The sequence below is a fragment of the Pipistrellus kuhlii genome, unplaced genomic scaffold, assembly GCF_014108245.1.
Source record: "Pipistrellus kuhlii isolate mPipKuh1 unplaced genomic scaffold, mPipKuh1.p scaffold_m20_p_40, whole genome shotgun sequence".
NCBI lineage: Eukaryota > Metazoa > Chordata > Mammalia > Chiroptera > Vespertilionidae > Pipistrellus > Pipistrellus kuhlii.
This window is the reverse complement of record NW_023425541.1, coordinates 391,524-419,229: the sequence shown is the minus strand read 5'-3', so window position 1 is coordinate 419,229 and position 27,706 is coordinate 391,524. Positions and strand designations below refer to the sequence as shown.

Here is a 27,706-nt window from a genome sequence, read left to right as displayed (position 1 = left end):
TTTAGTTCTTCCTCAATGTTTGGTAAAACCCCCCTGTGAAACCATCTGTCCCCGGTCTTTTGTTTACCAGAAGCTTTTTTTAAAAAATACATATTTTATTGATTTTTTTACAGAGAGGAAGGGAGAGAGATAGAGAGCTAGAAACATCGATGATGAGAGAGAATCATCGACCAGCTGCCTCCTGCACCCCCCCCACCGGGGATGTGTCCGCAACCAATGTACATGCCCCTGACCGGAATCGAACCCAGGACCCCTCAGTCCGTAGACCGATGCTCCACCGCTGAGCCAAACTGGTTTCTGCTGTTTACCAGAAGCTTTTTGATGACTGCTTCAATTTTTTTTTCCATAGTTATCAGCCTATTGAGATTTTTAGATTCTTCCTGAGTGCGTTTTGGAAGGTTGATTTTTTCTAGAAATATGTCCATTTCCTCCAGGTTGTCTAGTGTGTTGGAATAGAGTTGTTCATAGTATTTTTAAAATATATTTTATTGATTTTTTACAGAGAGGAAGGGAGAGAGATAGAGAGCTAGAAACGTCCATGAAAGAGAAATATCGACCAGCTGCTTCTTGCATACCCCCTACCGGGGATGTGCCCGCAACCAATGTACATGCCCTTGACCGGAATCGAACTTGGGACCTTTCAGTCTGCAGACACTCTACCACTGAGCCAAACCAGTTTCGGTTGTTCATAGTATTTTTTAACAATTCTTTGCATTTCTGTGGGGTCTGCTATTATTTTGCCTCTTTCATTTCTGATTTTGTTTATTTGGGTCCTCTCTCTTTGCTTCTTGGTGAGCCTGGCTAGAGGTTCATCGATCTTGCTTATCCTTTCAAAGAACCATCTCTTGGTTTCATTGATCTTTTGTATTGTTTTTTTTGTTTGTTTTGATTTTTGTTTTGTCTGGACTCTATGTCATTTATTTCTGCCCTGATCTTTATTATCTCCTTCCTTCTGCTCACTCTGGGATTTTCTTGTTTCTCTCTTTCTAGTTCTTTCAGTTGCAAAGTTAGATAATTTATTTCCATTTTTTCTTCTTCTTGTTTTTTGAGGTAGCCTGTAGAGCTATTCCCTCTCAGGCCTGCTTTCATTGTGTCCCATAGATTTTGGATTGTTGTGTTTTCAAGGTCATTTGTTTCCATGATGCTTTTAGTTTCTTCTTTGATCTCTTTGGTAACCCAACCATTGTTTAATAGCATGCTATTTAGCCTCCAAGTGTTTTATTTTTTTATTGTTTTTATTGTAGTTGATTTCAAATTTTATGCCATTATGGTCTGAGAAGATGCTTGTTATGATTTCTATCTTCTTGAATTTGAAGAGACGTTGCCTGTGTACTAATATGTGGTCTACTTTGAAAATGTTCCATGTCCACTGTAGAGTAATGTTTATTCTGTATCTTTCAGGTGAAATGTACTGAAGATGTCAATTAAGTCCATCTGATCTAGTGAGACATTTAGGATTGCTGTTTCTTTGCTGATTTTTTGTTTGGAAGACTTATCCAGTGGTATTAGTGGGGTATTAAAGAGCCCTACTATGACTGTATTACTGTCGATCTCTCCCTTTATATCTTCCACAAATTGTTTTATGTATTTGGGTGCTCCTAAATTGGGTGCATGTATGTATACCAGTTATATCCTCTTGTTGAATTCCTCCCTTTAGTATTACGTAGTGGCTTTCTTATATCTTGTTATGGCCTTTACTTTGAGGTCTGTGTTTTCAGATATAAGTATTGCATCCTCAGCTTTTTTAAAATTTTATTTCCATTTGCCTGAAAAAAATTTTTATTTCATCCATTCACCATCAATCCGTGTGAATCCTTTGTTTTGAGAACTCTCTCTTGCAGACAGAAAATGTATAGGTCATGTTTTGTTATCTATTCAGCCACCCTATGTCTTTTTATTGGAGCATTTAATTTATTTATGTTTTATGTTATTATTGATAAGTACTTGTTTGTTGTTATTTTTATTCCTAATGTTTGTATTTCTTCTTGCATTTCTGTTTCTTCTTTGTACAGCAGTCCCTTTAGCATTTCTTGCATTGCTGGCTTAGCCCTTTTTTGCCTTTTAAGCTCTTGATTCCACCTTCAATTTTGAATGATAGCCTTGGTGGGTATAGTATTATTGGATTCAGTTTCTTGCTTTGCATCAGTTTGTATATTTCATTCCATTCCATTCTGGCCTCTTGCGTTTCTGTTGAGAAATCAGTTTATATTCTAATGGGAGATCTCTTGTAGTAACTTCCTGTCTCTCTTTGACAGGCTTTTAGATTCTTAGTTTGTTGTTGATGTCTTCCAATTTAATTATGATGTGTCTTGGTGTTGAACTTTTTGGGTCCATCTTATTTGGCACTCTGTGTGCTTCTTGGACTTGTGTGTTTGTTTGTTTTTTATTTGTTTGTTTTTGTTTTTTTCTTTTCTTTTCCATATCAGGCAAGTTTTCTGTCCTTATTTCTTTAAATAGGTTTTCTTTTCCTTGAACCTCTTCCTCTCCATCTTGTACCCCTATTATGTGGGTGTTGTTTCGTTTTGTGTTGTCCCAAAGCTCTCAGACTCTCCTCTTGTTTTTTAAGTTTATTTTTTAGTTGCTGCTGTCCTTTTCCTACCTTGTCTTCTAATCTACTGATGCGATCCAGATGTTGGCAGCTGTGGAGTGGGACGACTCAGTTTTTGCTGCCAGGGCCTTGAGCCCTTGGTTGGATTTGCATGCATTCAGAGGCAGCTAACAGGCATCGTGATGCTGTTTGCCAGGCCGATGTACTCAGAGGGTCCCTTGAGCTAAAGCCATGTGACTGAGGTGTCTGTGGGTAGGCAGCCAGGAGTGGGGGAAGTCCGAAATACTATTGCAGGAGGCCTTGTGCTCTTGGTTGGATTTGTACATGCCCAGTGGAGGCTTGCAGGGCATCTGCAGTGCATTTGCCAGGGTGGCTCACTCCCATACTCAGAGGGGCCCTGGCACTGAAACTGAGTGACAGAGGTATCTGCGGGCAGGTATTCAGGAAAGAGGAATTCAGAATTTCTACTGTCGGGGCAGTCTGTCCTTTTTTGGATAAGAGAGTGCCCAGCGGGGCTCACAGTGGCACCCAAGTATGGCCTCTGGAGCATTTGGCTCTGGAGACCTGTGCACTGAAGAAGCGCTACTGTGACTTCTAGAGATCAGCAGCTGGGGCGGGGGTTACTTTCACTACTGTGAGAGCTGTGCACCCTTGGAGGTGTAGATCATAGGGTCTGCAGGTCTGCAGCTAGGACAGCAGGATTTTGTCTGGAGTGGCTGCAGGCTCGCGGGCTATGTCTAAGGCCTGTCTGGGTGGTGATGCTGATGAGTTCCTAGAAGAAGCTGCTCTCCTCTTCAACATGACTTGTGCTCTGTGCCCAAGCCCCACACCCGGGGAGTGTTTGTAGTGGTGTGGGTTCTCCCTATCCAAGAGAGCCTGATCTGCCAGCCCCTGCTGCTCCCTCAGGATTTAACTGTCCCTCACTCACTCACACACTCTCCTTTCACCTTCACTCACAATCTCTCCCTCACCTCCATTCTGTCAGCACCATTTTTCTCCTCCTTGACTTATTATTATTATTTTTTAAATATATTGTATTGAGTTTTTACACAGAGGAAGAGAGAGGGATAGAGAGCTAGAAACATCGATGAGAGGAGAGAGAAACATTGATCAGCTGCTTCCTGCACACCCCCCACTGGGGATGTGCCCACAATCAATATACATGCCCTTGACTGGAACCGAACCTGGGACCTTTCAGTCCACAGGCTGATGCTCTATCCTCTGAGCCAAACTGGTTTCGGTGACTTATTATTTTTAACTAGAGGCCCAGTGCATGAAATTGTGCATGGGGGCTGTAGTGGGGCATTGTCCCTCATCCCAGTTTGCACCCTCTCCAATCTGGGACCCCTCGAGGGATGTCCGACTGCCCATTTAGGCCCTATCCCACCAGCATCGGGCCTAAACAGGCAGTCGGACATACCTCCCACAATTCAGGACTGCTGGCTCCCAACTGCTCGTCTGCCTGACTTCTTGATTGCCCCTAACCACTTCTGCCTGCCAGCTGATCATCCCCTAACCACTCCCATGCTAGCCTGATTGATGTCTAACTGCTCCCCTGCCACCCCATTTGGCCCCAACTTCCGTCCTCTGCTGGCCTGGTCACTCCTAACTGCCCTCCCCTGAAGGGTTGACTGCCTTCAACTTCCCTTCCTTGCAGGGCTGGTCCCTCTCAACTGACCTTTCTTGCAGGCCTGATGCCTCCCAAGTGCCCTCCCCTACTTGCCTGATCACCCACTACTGCCCTCCCTTGCACGCCTGGTCCCTCCCAACTGCCCTCCACTGCTGACCATCTTGTGTCCACATAGGGGCAGGATCTTTGACCACATGGGGGCAGCCATATTGTGTGTTGGAGTGATAGTCAATCGGCATATTATTCTTTTATTAGATAGGATAGAGGCCTGGTGCATGGGTGGAGTCCAGCTGGTTTGCCCTGAAAGGTGTCCTGGATCAGGGTGGGGGTTCCCTTGAGTTGTGGGGCGGCCTGAGTGAGGGGCCAGTGGTGGTTTGCAGGCCAGCCACACCCCCAGGAACCCAAGTGGATGCCCTGGTATCTGGGATATATTTAACTTGTACAATTGAAACTTTGTAGCCAAGCCTCCTGCTTGCTCAGTGGCTGCAGCCGTTTCTGTTTGCATTTGTTTACCTTCTATAATTGAAACTTTGTAGCCTTGAGTGGAGGCTTAGGCCAGCAAGGGTAGGCGGAAAGTTTGGCTTTCTTTGTTGCCGGGGAAACACCTCCCTCCTGCTCTCTGTGGCTGTAGCCATCTTGTTTGGATTTATTTGCATACTTGCTCTGATTGGCTGGTGGGTGTGGTTTGCTGGTGTAGCAGAGTGATGATTAATTTGCATATTACTCTTTTATTAGGTAGGATGGTTTCTATGTCTTTTTATATTCTGTTTAAGTTCTTATTAATTATTATTGTTATTTTTTTTGTGCATCATTGTTTTTAACTCTGTATCTTGTAGATTGCCTCCATTGTCATTCAGTTCTTTTTCTGGATAATTCTCCTATTCCTTTGTTTGGGGCATGTTTCTTTGTTTCCCCATTTTGGCTGTCTCTCTGTATTTATTTCTATGTATTAGTTAAATTGGATGTGTCTTCTAGTGTTTATATGATGACATCATGTTGTAAATATCATGTGGACTCAGTTGTGCAGTTCACCTGATCACTTGAGGTGTTTTTTGTTTGTTTGTTTGTTTGTTTATTTTTGTGTGTGTGTGTGTGGGGGGGGGTCATGTAATTGAGTGTTCATTGCCTGTCTGTTGGAGTTGACCCTCAGGCTGGCTAACTCTGAGAATTGAGCCTGAGCTCAGTATGCAAGCTGCTGTGTGGGCTCTTACTCCAGGAAGTAGAATTTCCCCCAGCATGATCTGGTGCCTTCTTAGACCTCCCTCTGGGTATGTTCTTTGTACAGCTAGGTAATCATGTAGTGCTCTATTCTGATTTGAAAGCAGCCACTTGGTATGTTGATTCTGGGAAATCTTGTGCAGGAATCCAGTGCAGGTCAATATCAGATTCTGCCTGTGACTATCCCTGAGCTACCTGTTAGGAATCACTGTTGTTAACTGCATATGGTGGTCCTGGTTGTGTGTTGGAAAGCCCAGCTATGTAACTAAAGGCTGGCAGATAGTAGGACCAGGTGTGGGTCATGTCAACAAATGTCCCATATCACCTGAGTCCTTCATCCACCTGCTAGTTGTCTATTAGACTCAGCCCCTGAAATAGCCTCATGTGGTACATAATTTGAATGAGGTAAGTGTCATTGAGTCATCATGTAAGAGCAATTTGTGTTCAGCAGTTTAATACAGATTCAGATTGTATCAGTACTGCTTCTGAGGCCACTCAGCCCATTCTCACTGACTTGTGTCCTGTGGACCTTTGTGGTGAGGCAGGGTCTAAGGAAGTTGTCAAGTGGGAGCCAGTAGAGTTCACTAGTGTACAGCAGTTTCAGTTAGGGCTCTGCACAGGAAAATGGCCCTTGTGCTAAAACCATATAACGGCTTCTCCCTGTATGTCTCTGGCATGCCCCAAGCTTGCCCAAAATTCCTTGAAGAGATTTTTTAAGGAAGACTGCAACATAAGCTCAGGCTGGCTGCCACTGGCAGAGCCCACAACTGTGTGTGACCTGGATAGGACAGGATCTCTGGAAGTCATCAGGGTGGGGCTAGTTAGCTCCTTAGGCTAATGCCCTGTGGGGCAGTGGTGAACCAAGCAAAGATGTCCTCTGTGGAACTCCACACATGGACTTTGGCAGCTTTCACTCCAGCCTTCCCCTTGAAGCTACACAACTCAGTTTCATCCTGTATGACCATGGCAACCTCCTAGGCACTGCCCCTTCACTGGAGCCCACATGAGTGCCTATTGAATAAGATTTTCTGTACCATCTCTTTTAGTGCATGCCTGGGTTTCCAGCAGCCCTCCATGTAACCTGGGAAGATTTAATCCTTGCTAATTTCACAGGCAGATGTTATGTGGGCTCATTTTCTCAACACTTGTGCTTGAGGCTGGGAAGCGTGGAGTAGGTTTGAGACCTCCTGCTCTTGAGGAGGGACCTCTGCAGCTGAGATATTCCTCCAGATTCTTCACTACCACACATGGATGAGGGGCCAGTCCATTTTTCTTCTCTACCTCTCCTACCAGTTTCTTTGTGGCATCTTCTGTATATATTCGTAATTATATGATTTCTGTTCAGTTAGTCTTCAGATGGTTATCCAGGTTGATTGTTCTGTAATTTAGTTGTAATGTTGATGTAGTCATGGGAGGAGGTTAGTGCAACTTCTCCCTACTCTGCCATCTTGGATGGATTTTAGAAATTAGGGTTTGTCATGAGCTGCCCTGTCTCCTCATTTCCCTAAGCTCACAGCTATTTTGACCAAAAGGCAGCACATCCTTTACTTGGCTACCTCCAGTATTATTTTAATGAGCAATAGAGGTACTCAGTTCCATTAAAAAGAATTAATTGCTACCTGCTGTGCACAAGGTACACATACTTGAAAGTTGTTTACCTCCTAGTACGAGAAGTTGTAATAAACAGATATATGCAATATACTCTACTTGCCAATGGTGTCTGACAATCAAGATGAGGAAAGTAGGCTAGAATTACCCTGAAGGAGATATCAGATAAAATGAATCTCAATAGAGAAATGTACATTCTTTAGATCTAGGAGAAGGACAACATTATAAGCAAAGGGAATGAGCAAAGACATGGAGGTCTGAAACAACATGGTTTATCACGAAAATATGACCCAAGCAGTGTAATATATCAAAGTCTGAGGCCATGGAGCCTCCTGGAGAAGTAATAATAAAAGCAGGTACTTCTAATGGCTTATTTTTAGGATACCATGCTAAAGCAATTTAGCTCTATCCAACAAACCTCTGAAGTGGAAATTATTTTATTGCTAGTGGAAAAACTGAAGCCCAGAGAGTTTAAGTCACTAACAGTCACTGTGCACAGGTAATGAGTCACTCACATCAGCTTCAGAGCCCAAGCTGCACATTGTGGATTTGAAATAGTTATTAAGTTATAGAAGGCCTTAATTGTAACTTTCACAAGAGTTTGTCCTGTCCTATGAAAAACAGGACATCAGTAAAGGAAATTTAACTCAGGAGGTGACTAGGAATCAGAAAATTGGGGATTAAAGGCCCTATGATAATTAGGTTCTCAGTAACTTTAGGCAAATATTTTCCTTCTTTGGACCTCTGTTTTTTTTGTGTTTTTTTTTTTTTAATCTATAAAATGAGGACAGTGATAAAGGGCTAATCTTAAGGATCACTTTCAGTTCTTTAAATTTTTTGCATCTCTAACTCAGGGTAGGGGAGGGTGGATTCCTAACTGGAGAGACTGGTAGACACTTTATATACTGTTCTTTATATATAGTACTAGAAGCCCAGTGCACAAAATTCGTGTATGGGAGTGGTCCCTAGGCCTGGCCGGCAATGGAAGTATGAGCGTCTGGCATGGAAGGACAGGTGCCAGCTGACTTCTGAGCCCTGGGCCGCACCTGGGTCCTCAGGCCCCCACAAGCATCCCTCAGCCCGAGTAATGTCTCCCGAGTCCCCACACTGAGATGCAGTGAGCACAGCTGGACATTGCAGTCTGGGGCACAGCATGGTCCTCTGGGTCACCCAGCGATGCCACACAGAAGCCAGGCAAGCAGCGTGCTCTCTCCTGGCTGACCTCACAGACCAGCTCCTGCTCAAACCCACAGGGAGCTTGACTGGCCCCGGTGGTCCCAGCAGTTGCGACCCAGCTCATCAGGAAGATGCTGTGCTGGTGTGGGGCAAGCGCCTCACAGGCCCCGGGCACCTGAGCACAGGGGCCTCCCTGAGGCTTGAGCCCTGGCATCCCAGGGGAGGGTAGCAGAGGGAGTGAGAACAAGCTTGATGTACACCCTGCATTCTCACTGCACCTCTGTCCCTATCACCCCCATCCCCAGGTAGCCGGCAAGAGGTGACGGTGCCATGTTCTGCGCCACCCCCTGGTGGTTAGCGCACATCATAGTGAGCAGTTGAACTCCGGGTTGAGGGACAATTTAAACATGAGGCTTTTATTTTTGTTTATTTATTTATTTATTTCTATATTTCAGGAATTTTATTTCTATTTTAAACATTTTTTTTAAGACTATAGTATTGAGTATTCTGTTTTTGAATGGAATGATTTACATTGATAGGGAGAACAAATTCAGGGCATGTCAGGAGGGTTTTTTTTGTTTTTTTAATATTTTTATTATTTATTTATTTATTTATTGAAATGCATAAAAGCATATTTATTCATTTATTTATTTTAATATATTTTATCGATTTTTTTTTGCCCTCCCCCCTCTCTCCCATACATACCCTCCCTCCTCAGAGTTTTATGTCCATTGGTTGTACTTATATGCATGTATACAAGTCCTTCGGTTGATCTATTATCTCCCCCAGATCTCCCTCCCCTCCCCACTGTAAATTGACAGTCTGCTTGTTGCTTTACTGTCTCTATATCTATCTTTTGGTTCATCAGTTTATAGGCTTTTATTATATCGGTCTTGAAACCTGGTGTACGATATTCATGTGCTAAGGGTCGGGGGGCGGGTGTCCCTCAGCCAAGCCTGTATTCTTTCACAGTCCAGGAGCCCTCAGGGGATGTCTGATTGTGGACACTGCACTTGCCCCCTGGTGGTCAGTGTGTTTCATAGTGACAGGTCGTTCCCCCAGTATGGTTGATTTGCATCCTTTTATTATATAGGATAAGTCTATTTCACAATAATTTCTTTTATACTTTCTTTTTCAAAAAGCATTTGAGGTGGCCAGTGCTTGAGATGCCTACCTGAAACTTTCTACTGGAAGTAGAAGTTAAAGGTTGAAGGTAGAGGGAGCTAAAGTGACTTATTATCCCAGAGGCAGGTTACAAACTCATCATCCCATTGTACTGAATTCTTTTCTTTCGGACTCCTACTCTTGAACTTCTCATTTCTTCCTCCTATTGTCTCTTTTTCCTGGCTCATCCTTTTTAAAATTTCTCTTGTACACATTCTCTCATTTTTTAAAAAAGCATTTTCTTTTCTGCTCTCCTTTTAAAACTTCTTTTTCTCTATCCCTTTTCCCTAAAACTTATTACTCTTCCCTCCACTCCCCTTCTCCACCTTATTCCATCCCACTCCTTCTTTTACCCTCTATTTACTGACAACTTTTAACATTTTTCATTTCTTCTCTTTTCTAACTCTCTACTTTTACTATTTACTGGTTTCTCCTTTTTCAAATTAGTTCTATCTACCTGTGCAAGTGTCTATTCATTCACACATCTACCTAGCTATCTTTATTCTATTTTTTTTTATTAACTTCTCTCTTTTTTTAAAAAAAAAAATCGTATCCCCTTTACACACAATTGTATTTGACTTTTTTATTGGCTCCTTCCTCTCACACAATTTTTCTCTCTCCTTTATGTAACACGTTTTCCTTCATTTATAAACTTTCTTTCCTCCTTTCTTACTTCTGTTCCATCATCCTTCTTCCCATCTTTCTCCTTCCCCTTTTCCTTCCTTCCCACCTTAATTTTTTTCTTTCTCCCTTGGACCTTCTTTGTTCCCTCCCCCATTCCTTACTTCTTGCCATCCTCCTTTTAAGCTCTACTGGCTCCCCTTTTAAAACCTTTTTTCCCCTCCTCTTTCTCCCTTATCCTACCTTTCCCATACATTCTTCTCTATTTCCACTTTTGAATATCTATCATCTATCTATCTATCTATCTATCTATCTATCTATCTATCATCTCTCTACCTACCTACCTACCTAATTATTCACTATCATTTCTTTTATTCTTTTCTTACTCCTACTTTTAAAATCTGTTCCCAGTAGACAACTGTACTTGATTTTCATTGTAGCTCCTACAGTTCACTCATCCTCTTTCCTTCTTTAACTCTGCTCTCTACTGACTCCTTTTTAAAGTTCTACTGTCCCTCTTTCCCTTTTTTCCCATTCTTCCCCCTCCTCCCTCACTCTTTTACTCTTTTTACAGGCTAATTAAAAAAATACTTTTTTTTCTCCCTCTGTCCATGCTTTTCTTAGTACTGACTTCTCATTTAAAAATCACACTCAATAAAAATACATTTAAAAAAATCACCCTGTACTTATTTTTTTTTACTAACGCCTCCTTTTAAACTCCCCTCGCTCTCACATTCTGTTTCTTATTTTTCTTTGACTATTTTCCTGGCCTCACCCATTTTAGCATCCTTCTCTTTCCTGCTTTCTTTATCTCCCTCCCTCCTCACTTCTCTCCCTTCACTTCCCGTTTCTGTCTCTTTCTTACTCCTCCTACCTTCTCCCCTATTAGCCTTTCCCTTATGAGCCTGAAACCTGCCTCCCTCCCTTCTTCCTTATTATTACAGCCCTGTCCCCTGCTTCCCCCCCCCCCCCCCCCCCCACATGTTCATTGGTTTCTCTTTTAAACTTTCCTCTTTCCTCTCTGGGACCTGCTTCCAGCCCAGCCTGAGCACACTTTGATATTACAGCTTCCGGTGTGTGTGGGGGTGTTAACCCCCAGCCCAGGGCCAGCCCCAGCCAGGCTTTCACTGGCCCCCCTCTTCCAGCTACCCTGCCCCCAACTTGTCAACAAACTACGCTTGACATGTCACCAACCTAACCCTGCCAGTGTCTTTGGGGTCCAGCCCTTGAGGGCGAAAAGGGTACCCTCCTTAGTGTCCTACTCTACTGCAGCTAAGCTGCGCCTCCCCTTCTAGTGCAGGAACCTGGCCCAGAGAGGATGGCCAAGGCCTACTGGGCTGGGACACTTCTGCCTAGAAACTGGAGTGCCTCAGCCCCTCTGGCCAGACCTGTGGGGCTGTCACCTTCCTTGCAGCCTGTGCTCCACCCCTCGCTGGGTACCCTTGCTCTGCCCCCTGTGGTCACCACCCCCTCCAGACTGCAGCCCAGTGTTTCCTTCCTTTTTCCACTCCTGCATCTTTTTCTCCTTCTCTTTCTTTTTCTCCTCTTGGCCTGTCTACATGCAGGCCTTACTTCCTCTCCTTCTCCTTCCTTATCCCCTCTAATCACATTCTATCCTACCTACCCTGGGCCTTGCAGCTGCCTGAGCCCATGACTGCCTGAGCCCTGGAGCCTTGAAGCCCCTGTGGCTTTGTCTGAAGACATCCACTCTAATTAGCATGCAAGTCCAGCCTAGTAGCAGGAATTCTCAGGCCCTTCTCAAGAAGGCAAATAATAATTTCCACTAATACACACATGGTAAATAAGATTGTTGTTAGAGTGTTGAGTGTGACAGTTGAATAGCAGCGAATTTCTCAGAGGAAATAAATTGGCTAATGGAAATAAACAAATACTCTAGAAAAACTGATTGTACTGTACACAAAGCTGTTCTTAAAGTACTAACAAAAATTCTTATTGGCAGAGCGTCTCATGGTAAAATTTCATAACATGTAATGAACCTAAAGCAGTCATAGTTTAGCACAAATAATTAAAATGTAAAAGCTATCAAGACTACATTATAAAATTTCCAAAAGCTTCCTATTATTTAAATTAAAAAAGGGGGTGACAGTGGAAGAATATCATGTAAGGGGAAATATACTGCGAGTAAATTACATCTAAAAAATTTGTACTTTAGAAAATTAACCTTCATTCGAAATGCATGTTACTCTTTTATTAGTATAGATACCCTTGCCTGGAATGCCATATTGCTTCTTTCTTTTCTTTCCAAATATTTTCTTAGTATAGCTCCCCAACCCACTTCTCTTAGCTTCTATAGTGCTACTAATACTAAGTTAGTTATTTCTCACTTTGGCCCCTAATTATATACTGTCTTGTATTCTTTATTAGTTGTTTTCTTTATAATGTTGTCTCCCCAATTTACAACTTTTCTTTTCATCTACATTTTAATTTCGCTTACCCTCTGTATCATCTAAGAGTCTTGGTAAAAATCTTGTTAATAATTTTCTTTCTCTTTTGGCAGTGTGTGTGAGCACAGCAAAGAGAATTTTATGACCCCCTCCAACATGGGGGTAATCTTTGGTCCCACGCTGATGAGAGCTCAGGAGGATACTGTGGCTGCCATGATGAATATCAAATTCCAGAACATTGTCGTAGAAATCCTAATTGAGCACTTTGTTAAGGTATGTATTTCCTGCCCTCACCATCACTCCTTCAAGCATGTAACACTTTTTCCTAGCTACCTTTTAGAGTTGTGTCTCCTTTCCTGGGTCAAGTTGATAATGGAAGGAAATTCCATTATGGCACAATTACATTTAATAACATGTTTGCCACTGTGAAATTAATTTATTCAGCAAATATTGCTTAATTATGTAACTATTTCATTATCAAGCACCATGCTCTTGGTATAGAAGGAGAAAAATATCACTATAACTATAAGGAGTTAGCAGTGTAATATGGTGATAGACATTTAAACAAAGGAAATGAAAGCTATATGTACAATGAAACTATAAAGAAAGTGATACCTATACTTAGTTAAACTTATATCATCCTGAAATAAAGTGCTATATTTTTTACAATATGTAAAATATGAGGTATTATCCATTATGATTAGATCAAGTAAAAAAGTATAAATGAGAATAGAGACAGAAAATGGACCCAGGAATTACCGTATTTTTCGGACCATAAGACGCTCCAGATCATAAGACGCATCAGTTTTTAGAGAAGGGAAATGAAGAAAAAAAGATTCTGAAACAAATAGTGTCCTAAAATATTTTATGTGCATTAAAACCCAACATCACAGTCATAAACACATGTAATCAACCCTGTAAAGTAAACAGCAGCATTTAGAACCATTTTAGAGCCGGGCAAGCACACAGAGACCACACAGAGCCGGGCAAGTAAAAAAACTTTTTTTTTAAAGTATATGTGTAGGCTATATTTGGACCATAAGATGCAGGGACTTTTTCCCCCCACTTCTGGGGGAAAAAAAGTGCATCTTATGGTCCGAAAAATACGGTAAGCAAGACAAAAATTATTTATTGACAAGTCTTGTGCACTTGCTTCAGATGTTCCTACATTTGATTCTACACTTTGTAATAGCCAATGCTATCCTAACAGGGCATAATTCAATAAAAGCTTTTCTACAAGTGGATAAGACTGATGATATGATCCAGGTGATATCCACAGTTGAAATATAATGTCCACCAAATGTATTACATTAGATAGAAGTTAGTCTTCTAAGACTCTATATATAAACACTCTGGCTCCAACACAAGAGGCATTTATTTTTTATTGTGGAATAATCCAGCAAGATGGTCCAGGGCCAGTATGGTGATTCGATGGGCACAAATGCAGGTTTCTTCTTTTTTTTCTGTGCCGTTGCTAAGGTACTGCTTCATGTGCATGGCCGAATATCTTCTATATTATATCAACTGAGAAGGATAAAATAAAGGAAAGTAGAGGATACAGTTCTTTCCTTTAAGGTCTTGGCCTGAAAGTCATACATATTACTTTCATTAACTTACTATTTGTCAAATTTAATCTCATGGTCACATCTAGCTAGAAGAGAGTCAGGGAAGTATAGTGTTTTTTGTTTGTTTGTTTGTTTGTTTGTTTGTTTGTTTTTTTGGTGGGGGGGGCATCCATGTGCCTAGTATTTCATACAAATAAGAAATGCAGAATGGGAAACTTTCAGTGAGGTACAAAAAAGCTCAGTTTTAGGTAGATTAGATTAGAGATTCCTGAAAGATTGACTCTGAATTTAAACCAGGGATTGGCAAACCTTTTCTTAAAGAACCATATAGTAAATATTTAGACTTTGCAGGTTATAGAACTCTGTCACAACTACTCACATACAGCTGTGTATTGGAAAGGCATAGACAACATGTAAACAAGTGAATCCTATATAATAAAGAGATAATATGCAAATTGATCCTCATGCTATCACAAGTTGGCCACCCCCGTGTCATCACAAGATGGCTGCCCCATGTTGTCACAAAATGGCCACCATTACATCATCACAAGATAGCTGCCACAAGATAGCCGCTCAATGTCATTACAAGATGGCTGCCCCACGTCATCACAAGATAGCCACTCCCATGTCATCACAACATGGCCGTTCCACGTTGTCACAAGATGGCTAGCAGGGGAGGGCAGTTGGGGGCCACCAGGCCTTCAGGGGAGGGCAGTTGTGGGCGATCAGGCCAGCAGGGTGGGTCAGTTGGGGGCGATTGGACTGGGATGGGAGCATTTAGGTCAATCAGGCCAGCAGGGGAGCACTTAGGGGGCTATCAGGCTGGCAGGCAGAAGTGGTTAGGTGAAATCAGGCAGGCAGGCAGGTGAGTGGTTAGGAGCCAGCAGTCCTGGATTGTGAGAGGGATGTCCGGCTGCCAGTTTAGGCCCGATTTCTGCAAACCGGCAGTTGGACCATCCCTTGAAGGGTCCCAGATTGGAGAGAGTGCAGGCTGGGCTGAGGGACAACTCCCCTCCCCCCCCCCAGTGCAAAAATTTCACACACCAGGCCTCTAGTATTATAATAAACTTTTATTTACAAGCAGGCAGGAGGCCTGTGGGCTATAATTCCCTGACCATTGTTCTAAAGTCCAGATATCATTTATTGACTGGTTGATTTATTCAATAAATATATATTGAGTACTTATTATCTGCCAAGTATTGTTTAAAGCACTGGAGATATAGCCCTCATAACTTTATATTCTAAAGAAAGTATAGAAAGAGTATGTATTTAAAATTAGTAGCATATATAGTATGTTAGGTTCTGTCTCTATCCTTATTTATACTTTTTTACTTGATCTAATTATAAGAAGCTTTAAGAAAAAAATAAAGCAGAAAAGGGAAGTGGTTTTACAGTTTCATTTATTTTTCACTTTTCAATTAAATCTGACATTCAATATTAGATTTATTTCAGTTATATAGCATAGTGGTTAGACTATATAACTTACAACATGATTCCCCTGATAAGTTTAGTACGCCCCCTAATACAATATGTAGTTATTACAATATTGATGACTATTATAGTCTGTAACTACTTGGCAACTGTCAATTTGTACTTCCTAATCCCTGAACTTTTTTACCCAGCCTCTCACCCCCTTCTTACCTGGCAACAAACATTTTGTTCTTTGTATCTATGAATTTGTTGTTTTGTTTGTTCATTTATTTTGTTTTTTAGATTCCACATATAAGTCAAACCATATACAAATATTAACTCAAAATAAATCAAAGACCTAAATGCAATATCTGAAACAATAAATTACATAGAAGGAAACATAGATACTAAACTTATGGACCTTGGGCATTTTATGACCCCAAAGGCAAAAGCAGTAAAGGCAAAAATAAACAAATGGGACTGTCTCAAACTAAAAAGCTTCTGCACAGCAAAAGAAACTCCCAACAGAATAAAAAAGCAGTTGACTGAATGGGAGAAGATATTTGCAAACAACAGCTCTGATAAGGGGTTAACAGCCAAGATATATTAAGAACTCATACAACTCAATACCAAAAAAGAATCCATTTATAAACTGAGCGGAGGATCTGAATAGACACTTCTCCAAAGAAGATATACAAATATTCAACAGATATATGAAAATATGTTCAACTTCACTATTAGGAAAATGCAAATCAAAACTTCAGTGAAATACCACCTCACTCCTATTAGAATGGCTATTATCAACAAGAAAGGTAATAACAAGGGTTGGAGAGGTTGTTGAGAAAAATGAACCCTCATTCATTGTTGGTGGAAATGTAAACTGGTACATTCATTAGGAAAATAGTATGGAGGTTCCTAAAAAAATTAAGAATATGCTGAGATTTGTGAAATAGGTGAAAGGATTAAGAAAACAAACCTTATAGACACAGGCAATAGTGTGGGAAGTACTAAAAGGAAAGGGGTTGGTGGAGGTATAGAAGAATAAAGGGGGGATAAATGGTGATGGAAGGAGATTTGACTTGGGGTGGTAAATACATAATACAATATATAGATGATATATTGTAGAATTATATACTTGGAATCTGTGTAATTTTATTAACCAATGTCACCCTAATAAATTCAATTTAAAAAGCACATACAGCCTGCATGGCTCAGTGGTTTAGTGTTGACCTATAAACCAAGAGGTCAGGGTTTGATTCCTGGTCAGGGCACATGAAGTCGATCCCCAGTGTGGAGCATGCAGGAGGCAGCTGATCAATGATTCTCTATCATCATTGATGATTTTATCTCTCTCTCTCCCTCTCCCTTACTTTCTAAAACGAATACAATTATATATATTTAAAACAAGCAAAAAAACAAAAACAAAAAACAAAACACATATAGGTCAGAAAGTAACCAATATAACTTTTCCTATTGCCAATGGGATGACTTTTTATATAGCAAATCCCAAAGTATCTATAAAAATGCTCCTTGAACTAATAAGGGAGTTTATCAAAGCCACAGCATACAAAGCCAACATGCAAAAAATTAATTTAATTTTTTTTTTGCAGTAGAGAAATTAAAGCCATTTATTATCAGGGTGCCAAAGCAGAAGACCGGAGAGTTAGAGCTCAAAATTCAAGCTCTCCAAAGGTTTTTCTTTTTATCTTTTATTTTATCTTTTTTTATTTTGTAGTTAGCAGTATTACACATGTCTCTCATTTCCCACCCATTTTCCCCCCTCTGCCTAGCCCTTACCCACCCCTAGGTCTTCACCACTCTATTGTCCATACCAATGGGCTATGCATATAAGTATATCAATTCTTTGGTTTATCTCTCCTTGCCTGCCCACCCCCACATGGAGGTATGGCAGTCTGTTCCATGCCTCAATGCTTCCAGTCTTATTTTGTTGGTCAATTAGTTTTGTTCATTAGATTCCACAAATAAGTGAGATCATGTTATATTTGTCTTTCTCATATTGGCTTATTTTACTTAGCATGATATTCTCCAGGTCCATCCATGCTCTCCCGAAGGATAAGAGATGCCTCATTTTTACAGCTGCATAGTATTCCATTGTGTAAGTGTCCCACAGTTTTTAATCCACTCATCCAATGATGGGCACTTGGGTTGTTGCCAAATCTTATCTATTGTAATTAACACTGCTATGAGCACAGGGGTTCATATATACTTTCTGATTGGTGTTTTGGGATTCTTTGGACAAATTCCCAAAAACAGGATCATTGGATCAATGGGAGTTCCATTTTTAATTTTTTTGAGGAATCTCTACACTGTTTTCCATAGTGGCTGCATCAATCAATCTGCATTCCCACTAGCAGTATACTAGGGTTTTCTTTTTTCCAAATCCTCACCAGCAACTTGTTGTTTGTTGATTTGTTGATCTTAGCAATTCTGATACTTGTAAGGTGATATCTCACTATGGTTTTAATTTGCATTTCTCTGGTAAGTAGTGGCTTTGAGCATTTTTTCATATGTGTCATGGCCATTTGTACGTATGATTTGAAAAAGTGTCTATGCAGGTCCTCTGCCCATTTTTTTTTTTATTAGATTGTTTGTCTTCCTTTTGTTAAGTATGAGTTCTCTGTAAATTTGGGAGATTAAAACCTTATCTGAAATATAATTGGCAAATATGTTTTCCCATGCAGTGGGCTCTCTTGTTATTTTGTTGATGGTTTCTCTTCCTGTACAGAAACTTTTTATTTAGTTCCATTTGTTCATTTTGTTCTTAGTTTCCATTGTCCAAGGAGATGTATAGGAAAACATATCACTATGAGAGATGTCTAAGATTTTGCTGCTTATAGTATCTTCTAAGTTTTCTTTTTCTTTTCTTTTTATTCTAAGATTTTTAAGGTTTTACATCTTACATTTAAGTCTTTTATCCATTTTGAATTTATTCTTGTGTGTGGTTTAAGTTGGTTGTATAGCTTCATTTTTTTGCATGTACCTGTCTAGTTTTCCCAACACTGTTTATTGAAGAGACTGTCTTGACTCCATTGTATATTCTTGCCTCCTTTGTCAGATAGTTTTAAAAATAGTTTTATTGATTTCAGAGAGGAAAGGAGAGGAAGGGAGAGAGATACATCAATGATGAGAGAAAATCATTGATCAGCAGCCTCCTGCATGCACCCTATTCGAGATTGAGCCTATAACCCAAGCATGTTCTCCTTGCCAGAGTTGAACCCGGGACCCTTCAGTCCACAGGCCAGTGCTCTATCTACTGAACCCTTAGGGATCCTTTGTCAAATATTAATTGAGCATAATAACTTGGATGATTTCTAGGGTCTCTGTTCTATTCCATTGGTCTATATGCCTGTTCTTGTACCAGTGCCAGGCTGTTTTGAATACAGTGGCTTTGGGGTAGAACTTGATGTCTGATATTGTGATCCTGCCAACTTTGTTCTTCTTTCTCAATATTGCTGTGGCTATTCGGCATGTTTTATTTATTTATTTATTATTATTTTTTATTCCACATTAATTTTTGGAGTGTTTGTTCTTGGTCTGTGAAATATGCCATTGATATTTTAATCAGGATTGCATTGAATCTATAGATTACTTTGGGTAGTATGGATATTTTAGTGATGTTGATTTTACCAATCAATGAGCATAGTATATTATTCCACTTCTTTAAAACTTCCTCTATCTCTACATTCAATGTCCTGTAGTTTTCTGAGTACAGGTCTTATACCTCCTTGGTTAAGTTTATTCCTAAGAATCAATATTTTTGTCGCAGTGGTAAATGGAATTGTTCAGTTTCTTTTTCTGAGAGTTTCTTATCCTACCTAATGAAAGAGTAATATGCAAATTAACCATCACTCTGCAAGCCATGCCCACCAGCCAATCAGAGCAAGTATGCAAATAAACCCAACCAAGATGGCTACCAGGAGAGAGGCTTGGGTTTCCCTAGCAATGGAGGAAGCCAAACTTTCCACACATCCTGGCTGGCCCAGGCCTCCACTCAAAACTACAGTTTCAATTATAGAAGGTAAACAAATTTAAACAGAAATGGCAGTAGCCACTGAGCGAGCAGGAGGCTTGGCTCCACTCCAGGCTACAAAGTTTCAATTGTAGAAGGTAAATAGATTCCAGATACCAGGGCCTCCGCTTGGGTCGCTAGGGGGCATGTCTGGCCTACAAACCACCACAAGCCCCTCTCCCATGCCGCCCCATGCCCATGGGAACCCCCACCCTGATCTGGGACATCCTTCAGGGCAAATCAGCCAGCCCCACCCATACACCAGGCCTCTAGCCTATCTAATAAAAGAGTAATGTGCAGATTGACCATCACTCTAACACACAAGATGGCTGCCCCTATGTGGACAAAGATCCTGCCCCCATGTGGACACAAGATGGCCACCACAAGATGGCCATCAGGGGAGGGCATTTGGGAGGCACCAGGCCTGCAAGGGAGGGCAGTTGGAGGCAATCAACCCTGAAGGGGAGGGCAGTTAGGGGGGATCAGTCCAGCAGAGGAGGGAAGTTGGAGGCAAACAGTCTGGCAGGGGAGCAGTTAGACATCAATCAAGCTGGCATGGGCATGGTTAGGGGGTGATCAGGCTGGCAGGCAGAAGCAGTTAGGGTAAATCTGGAAGGCAGGCAAGTTAGCAGTTGGGAGCCAGCAGTCCTGGATTGTGAGAGGGATGTCTGACTGCCCTTTTGGCAGTCGGACATCCCTCAAGTGGTCCCAGATTGGAGAGGGTGCAAGCTGGGCTGAGGGACATACACACACCCCCACCCCCGTGTGGGCCTCTAGTTAGTGTATAAAAATGCTATAGATTTCTGGAAATTACTTTTGTATCCTGCTATGTTGCCATATTTATTTATTTATTAATTAAATCTAGTGGTTTTTTGTGCAGTCTTTAGGGATTTCTATGTACAATATCTGTGAATAATGAATTGTTTTATTTCCTTCTTTCCAATTTGATGCCTTTTATTTCTTTTCTTTATCTGATCACTATTGCTAGTACCTCCATTACTATCCTGAATAAGAGGGGGAAAGGGAGCATCCCTGTCTTGTTCCTGTTCTTTGGGGAAATGGTTTTTAGTATTTACCCATTGAGTATGATGCTGGCTGTAGGTTGGTCATATAGGGATTTTATTATGTTGAGGTATGATACCTCTATTCCCACTTTGCAGAGAGTTTTCATCAAAAAAGAGTATTGGATTTTGTCAAATGCTTTTTCTGCATTTTTCTGAAACTGATATGATCATGTGATTTTTAAGAAATTCTTCATTGTTTAAAGTATTAAGAGTCTCCTTTTTCCTCCATTGACCTCTCCCTCACCACCTCTTCCCCCAAGCACAAGCCCTCATCCCCTTCTGTCTGTGTCCATTTTGCTCATATGCATGCATATAAGTCCTTTGATTGATCTTTTACTCCCTCATCCTCCTTCCACTTTTCCTCATAGGCTGTACAGTCTGTTTGATGCTTCTATGTCTCTGGTTCTATTTTTGTTCATCCGATTATGTTTTTTATTATATTCCACAAATTAGTGAAATCATATGATATTTATCTTTTCTGACTGGCTTATTTTGCTTAGGATCATGCTCGAAACTTAAAGAATTAGAAAGAGAGCTACAAGAAAAGCCTAGAGTAACCAGAAGGAAGGAAATAATAAAGACCAGAGCAGAAATAAGGGACATAGAGACAAAAAACAAAACAAAACAAACAAAACAAAACACACAAAAGATCAGTGAAACCAAGAGCAAGTTTTTTGAAATGATAAAAATGATTGATAAACCTCTAGCCAGGCTCACCAAGAAACAAAGAGAGGACCCAAATAAACAAACTCAGAAATGAAAGAGGTGAAGTAATAACTGACCCCCCATACTTACAAAAGATTGTAAAAAAAAAAAAATACTATGAACAGCTCTACTTCGACAAACTGGACAAACTTCATGAAATGGACATATTCCTAGAAAAATTCAAGCTTCCAAAACTCAATTAGGAAGAATCAAAAAACCTGAATAGGCCAATAATTACTGATGAAATTGAAACAGCAATCAAAAAATCTTCCAGCTAACTAGGGAGCATTATGATCATGTGATTTTTGTCTTGCAATCTGTTTATGTGCTGTATCACATTTATTGATTGGCAAATATTTACCAGAATACGCATCCCCAGAATAAATCCAACTGAGTCATGGTGTATGTTCTCTTTAATGGATTGCTGAATCGGATTTCCTAAAATGTTGAGGACTTATCATCTAAGTTCATTAGGGATATAGGTCTGTAGTTCCCTTTCTTTGTTGTGCCTTCATCTGTTTTTGGAATTAGGTTAATGCTGGCCTTATGGAAAGAGCTTGGACTTGATCTTTCTTCTAGAATTTATTGGAATAGTCTGAGGAGGATAGGTGTTATTTCTTCATTGAATGTTTGGTAAAACTCCCCTGCATCGGACAAGGGCTTTTTTTTTTTTTTTCTTTTCTTGAAGTTTTTTTATTTTTATTTATTTTCAGAATTGATTTTCTTTCTTTTTTTTAATTTTTTAAAGTATTATGTATAATAGTACATATATCTCCTTTTCCCCCCATTGATGTTCCCTCAGCTTCCCTTACCCCCTGTCTCATGCCCTCATCCCCTCCACCCCCAGTATCTTGTGTACGTTGGTGTGCTTATATGCATGCATACAAGTACTTTGGTTGATATATCTCCCCCTCTCCCCAATACTTCCCAGCCTACCCGCTGTAATTTGACAGTCTGTTTGGTGCTTTGCTGCTTCTGTATCTATCTTTTAGTTCATCAGGTGTTGTTTTTTTTTTTTTTTTTTTTAATGCATTTGGGTGCTTCTGCATTGAGTGCATATATGTTTATCAGGGTTATATCCTCTTGTTGTATCAATCCCTTTAATATTATGAAGTGTCCTTACTTATCTATTCTTATGACCTTCACTTTGAGATCTGTCTTGTCAGATATAAGTATAGGTACCCCAGATTTTTTTAAATTTTCATTTCCCTGAAAGAAATTTTTTCGATCCCTGTACTTTCAGTCTGTGTGAGTCTCTTGTTATGAGGTGGATCTCTTGTAGACAGTATATATATGGGTCATTTTTTTAATCCATTCACACACTCGATTTCTTTTGATTGAAGCTTTTAGTCTTTTTACGTTTACCATTATTATTGAAATGGTACTTGTTTGTAACCATTTATATTTTTTGAGTCTGCGTTCCTTCTTACCTTTTCATTTCTTCTTTTTACAGCATTCCTTTTAGCATTTTTTGCATTGCTGCCTTTATAACGATAAACTCCCTTAAACTCCCTTAGCCTGTTTTTTTTTTTTTTTTTTTTTTTTTTTTTTCTGCAAAGCTCCTGATTTCCCCTTCAATTTTGATTGAAAGTCTTGCTGGATAGAGTATTCTTGGATTCAGTACCTTGCTTTGCATCACTTTGTATATTTTACCATTCCCTTCTGGCTTTATGTGTTTCTGTTGCGAAATCATTTTATAATGTAATGGGGGATCCCTTGGTAGTTAAATTTCTGTCTCTCTTACAGTCTTTAAGATTATATCTTTGTCATTAACATTTGCTATTATAATTAAGACCTGTCTTGGTGTAGGTCTTTGAGATTCATCTTGTTTTGGACTCTCTATACTTATGTAACTTTTTTCTTCCCTATATCAGGGAAGTTTTCTGTCATTGTTTCTTCAAATAAATTTTCTAATTCTTGCTGCCCTTCTTGTCCTTCTGGAAGCCCTATTATACATATATTACTTCATTTCGTGTTGTCCAAAATCTCCCTTAGGCTCTCCTCCTGCTTTTTAATTTTTTTTCCCATTTGCTGTTCACATTGCGCTTGTTTCTGTACTTTACCTTCTAACTCACTAGTTTAGTCCTCTGCTTCTTCTAGTTTACTTTTGAAGCCTTCCTTTTTATTGTAGCTATATCATTTTTTATTTCTTCCTGATTTTTGCATAGGTTGTTGATTTTCTCGTCCATCTGGTGTATGAAGTGTATGCCCTTACTCTGAATTTTTCTGTCATGTTGCATGCTTCCGTTTCACTTATTTTTTCTTGGTGATTTCTCTTTTTCTTTGCTCTGGGGATTGTTTCATTGTCTCCCCATTCTGATTATCACCAGAAGGTTCAATTGTTGAGTTGTGGGGGCCTGGGCCACATGCAGTAAGAGTTTTGCACCCCTCCAAGTGTCCCTGAATTGCTCTGACACACTATGTGTTGCTGCTGTGGGTTCGTTGGAGCCACGCTTGCCCTGGATCAGAGTCATTGGTGCTTATTGTGGCCTCGTCTGCACACCTAGAATCAGGGACCCTGCCTGCACCATGCTGAAATAGAAAACCTGCTGGTGTTTGCCAAAATTCAAAGTCCCCTATTGTGTGTCAGGAGTCAGAGGCTCCCTGTGACTGTGCTGAAAATTAAGTATCAGAGTCTTTCTTGCTTGTTGCAGCCTTGCATTGAGAATCAAGGTCCTCTGTACACATGTATCAAGCATTGGAGTCGCTGGCTCTTAGTGTGAATGTACTGGGAATCAGGGTTCCCAGGTGCACACAATGAGAAACAGAGCCTAGTCACTGGTGCCCATTGCTGTCTCTTGCATGGAGATTCAGGGTCCCCGTTCTGCTTAGGAGACCTGGTTGCATAGTCGCACTGTGTCAGCAAGAGTTCCACTCTTGCCCTGTGGAAAGCAGCCTTCTGTGTGCGCTTGTCCTGAATCAAAGTCATGTGGCACTGTTGCCCAGTGTGAGTATGGGGTCAGGTCACATGGGTGTACACTGTGGGAAACAAACTCCCCATGTCCATGTACCCAGGCTCGAATTCAGCAATGCCCCCCTTTCTCCCCCCCCCCCCCCAATGTGGGCATGGAGTCTAGTCATGGGAAACAAACTCCCAGAGTTCACACATTCAGGTTCAGATTCAGCACAGCCTCCCTGCTTGGGTGCAGGGTCTGGTCATGGGAAACAAAGTCCCCTGGTTCGAGCCCTCTGGAGGCATGGAGCCTGGTCACAGGAAACAAACTTCCCATGCCTGCACACCAAGGCTCAAATTCACAGTAGAGCTGCTGCTGCTGTGTGTGGGCAGAAAGCCCTATTGTGCAGATAGGGTCTGGCAGTTCCTATGCCACTGCCTTGGGGCCAGCAGGGAGGGGGATTGGCTTTGTGACTCACAGAAATCTACGGCCAGGGTGCCTGGAGTCTTGGTGTCTCTGGGTCTGCATCTGAGGTTGCAGGTCTTTTACCCGAGTGGCTGTAGGGTCTCAATTTGCTACTGAACTAGACTGGGTGGTGGTGAGGCTAGGATCCTAGTCTCAAGCTGTTCTGTTCTTCAAGATGGCATGGTCTCTGTGCTGCTGGTGTCCTCCCTGAAGTGTCTGTGGTGGCAGCGGGGTTTTGCTGTCTAAGACTGCCTGGATTGGCAACCCCTTACAAGACCTGCAGGATCTAACTGTCCCTATTTCTGTCACACACACACCCACACACATCCACACACTCTTCTATCGCTCCCTGACTCTCTCACACACTCACCCTCCCTACCTTCTTTCTGATCACCATCTTTTTTTCCCATCAGGACTACTTTTTCTGTGTCCCTGAGACTTTCTTTTTTGTCCCTGAAATCTTGGGTTGTTGTGTGTTCATTTTCATTTATTTCCAGGAAGATTTTTTTTTATTATTATTTCTTTCTAGATCTCATGGTAACCCTTTTATTCTTTAATAACATGCTATTGTACTTGGCTACCATGTATTTGTTTGTTTTGAGGTGTTTTTACTGTAGTTGATTTCTAATTTCATTCCACTGTGATCTGAGAAGATGCTTGATATAATTTCAATCTTTTTGAACTTATAGAGACTTGTTTTGTGTCCTAACATGTGTTCAATCTTTGTGAATGATCCATGTGCACTTGAGAAGAATGTATAATATATTCTGCTGCATTGGGGTGAAATGTTCTATTAATGTCAGTTAAATCCATCTGATCCAGTGTGTCCTGTAGAGTCTGTCTCCATGTTAAGTTTTTGTCTGGAAGATCTATCCAGTGATGTCAGAGGGGTGTTTGAGTTCCCTATTATGACTGTATTAGTATTGATCTCTCCATTAAAGTCCTCTAGAAGTTTTAAAAAATATATATTTATGTGCTTCTATATTGGATGTATATATGTTTACCAGGGTTATATCCTCTTGCTGGATCGATCTCTTTAGTATTATGTAGTGACCTTTGTTGCCTCCTGTGATGGCCTTCATTTTGAAGTCTATTTTGTCTGATATGAGTATTGCTGCTCAACCTTTTTTTTTCTTTTTTCTTTTCTATTTTTATGAATTTTTTTTCCATCCCTTCATTCCCATCCTGTTTTTCTGAGGTGGTTCTCTTGTAGACAGCATATATTTGGGTCACGTTTTTCTATCCATTCAGCTACCCTATGTCTTTTTAAAAATTGTTATACACACACACACACACACACACATACACAAGACCCATTCCATGAAGATTCATGCAATAGGCCTTCCTTCACCTGGCTGCTGGCACCAGTTTTCCTCCGGCACCTGGGACCCAGGCCTTCGCTCTGGCTACTGCCTTCTGCCTTCTCTCCGGCTGGAGTCAGCGAAGACTCCAGCTGGAATCTACAGGCTTTGCTTCACTCTGGTCAGACCACCACTCCTGTAGCTCCCACTGCCCCTTGCCCTCTCCCTCATAGCAGGCATCCTGCCCTCCCAGGCCACTCTGTGCCTGGAGTGGTTGGGAGGTGGAGCTGCCGCCATCTTTGTCCTGTTAATTTGATATTCCCTCCTGATTGGCTGGTAGATGTCATGGAGGTAATTTCAATTTACATATTTCTCTTTTATATGTGTGTGTGTGTGTGTGTGTGTGTGTGTGTGTATTGTGATTATACAGTCATATATTTTACAGAGTGATCTCCCTTATATTTCAATTACCTCCCCTGTCCTGTATATAGCTATTACAATATTATCTTTTTCCTCCATTGACCTTTCCCTGGCCACCTCCCAGAACATGTCCTCACTCCCCTAGTGTCTGTGTCCATTGGTAATGCTTATATGCATAAATATAGGTCCTTTGGTTGATCTCTTACCCCTGCCTTCCATCTGAGGTTTGACAGTCTGCTTGATGCATCTCTGTCTCTGGATCTGCTTTTGTTCATCAGTTTATGTTGATCATTATATTCCACAAATAAGTGAGATCGTGTGGTATTTATTTTAATCTAACTGGCTTATTTTGCTTAGCATAATGCTCTTCACGCTGTTGCACATGGCAAGCGTTTCTTCTTTTTTATAGCAGCATAGTATTCCATTGTGTAGATGTACCACAGTTTTCTAATCCATTCATCTGCTGATGGGCACGTAGGCTGTTTCCAAATCTTAGCTATGGTTAATTGTGCTGCTATGAACATAGGAGTGTATATATCCTTTCTGATTGGTGTTTCTGATTCCTTGGGATATATTTCTACAAGTGGGATTACTGGGTCAAATGGGAGTTTCATTTTTAATTTTTTGAGGAAACTCCATACTGTTTTCCACATTGTCTGCACCAGTCTGCATTCCCACCAGCAGTGCATGTGAGTTTACCCTATACCTTTTGATTATAGCATTTGATTCATTTACATTTAGGGTTATTGCTGATAGGTACTTATTTATTGACATTTTAATTCTGTATGGCTAGGTTTCTCTCTGTGTTTCTTTTTTACCTTTTTTGTTTATTTTATTTTTAATTTTTTAAATTTTTTTAATTGATTAAGGTATTACATATGTGTCCTTATCCCCAATTATTCCCCAACCCTTCCCACTCATGGCCTCAACCCCCTGTTGTCTGTGTCCATTGGTTAGGCTTATATGCATGCATACAAGTCCTTTGGTTGATCTTTTCCCCTCCCCCCCCCCCCACCCTCTCTACTTTCCCTCTAAAGTTTTATGGTCTGATCGATGTTTCTCTGTCTCTGGATCTGTTTTTCTTCATTAGTTTATGTTTCTTCTTATTAGTACATCAGTCCCTTTAGCATTTCTTGTAATGCTAGCTTGGTAATGATATACTGATATACTCTTTTAGCCTTTTTTTTGGGGGGGGGGTGTGGGGGAGCTTTTCATTTGACCATCTATTTTGTATGATAGCTTTGCTGGATATAGCAATGTTAGTCTCAGATCCTTGCTTTCCATTACCTTGTGTACTTCATGCCATTCCCTTCTGGCCTGTAGAGTTTATAATAAGAAATCATGTGTCAGCCTTATGGGAACTCCTTTGTAGTTAACACTTTTTTTCTCTCTCTTGATGCCTTTAAGATTCTCTCTTTGTCTTCAATTTTTTGGCATTTTAAGTATGATATGTTTGGTTGTGGGCCTATTTGGGTTCTTCTT

General features: G+C 40.8%; 1 protein-coding gene across 2 annotated transcripts in view; it reads left to right on the top strand.

The window, feature by feature from the left end:
- OPHN1 (oligophrenin 1) overlaps positions 1 to 27,706 on the top strand; it is a 333,832-nt gene that overhangs the window by 233,065 nt on the left and 73,061 nt on the right. For both annotated transcript variants that reach the window (XM_036411404.2, XM_036411403.2), the window contains exon 19: positions 12,484 to 12,643. In XM_036411404.2, the coding sequence (XP_036267297.1) occupies positions 12,484 to 12,643 (160 nt within the window). The remainder of the gene's footprint in view (positions 1 to 12,483; positions 12,644 to 27,706) is intronic.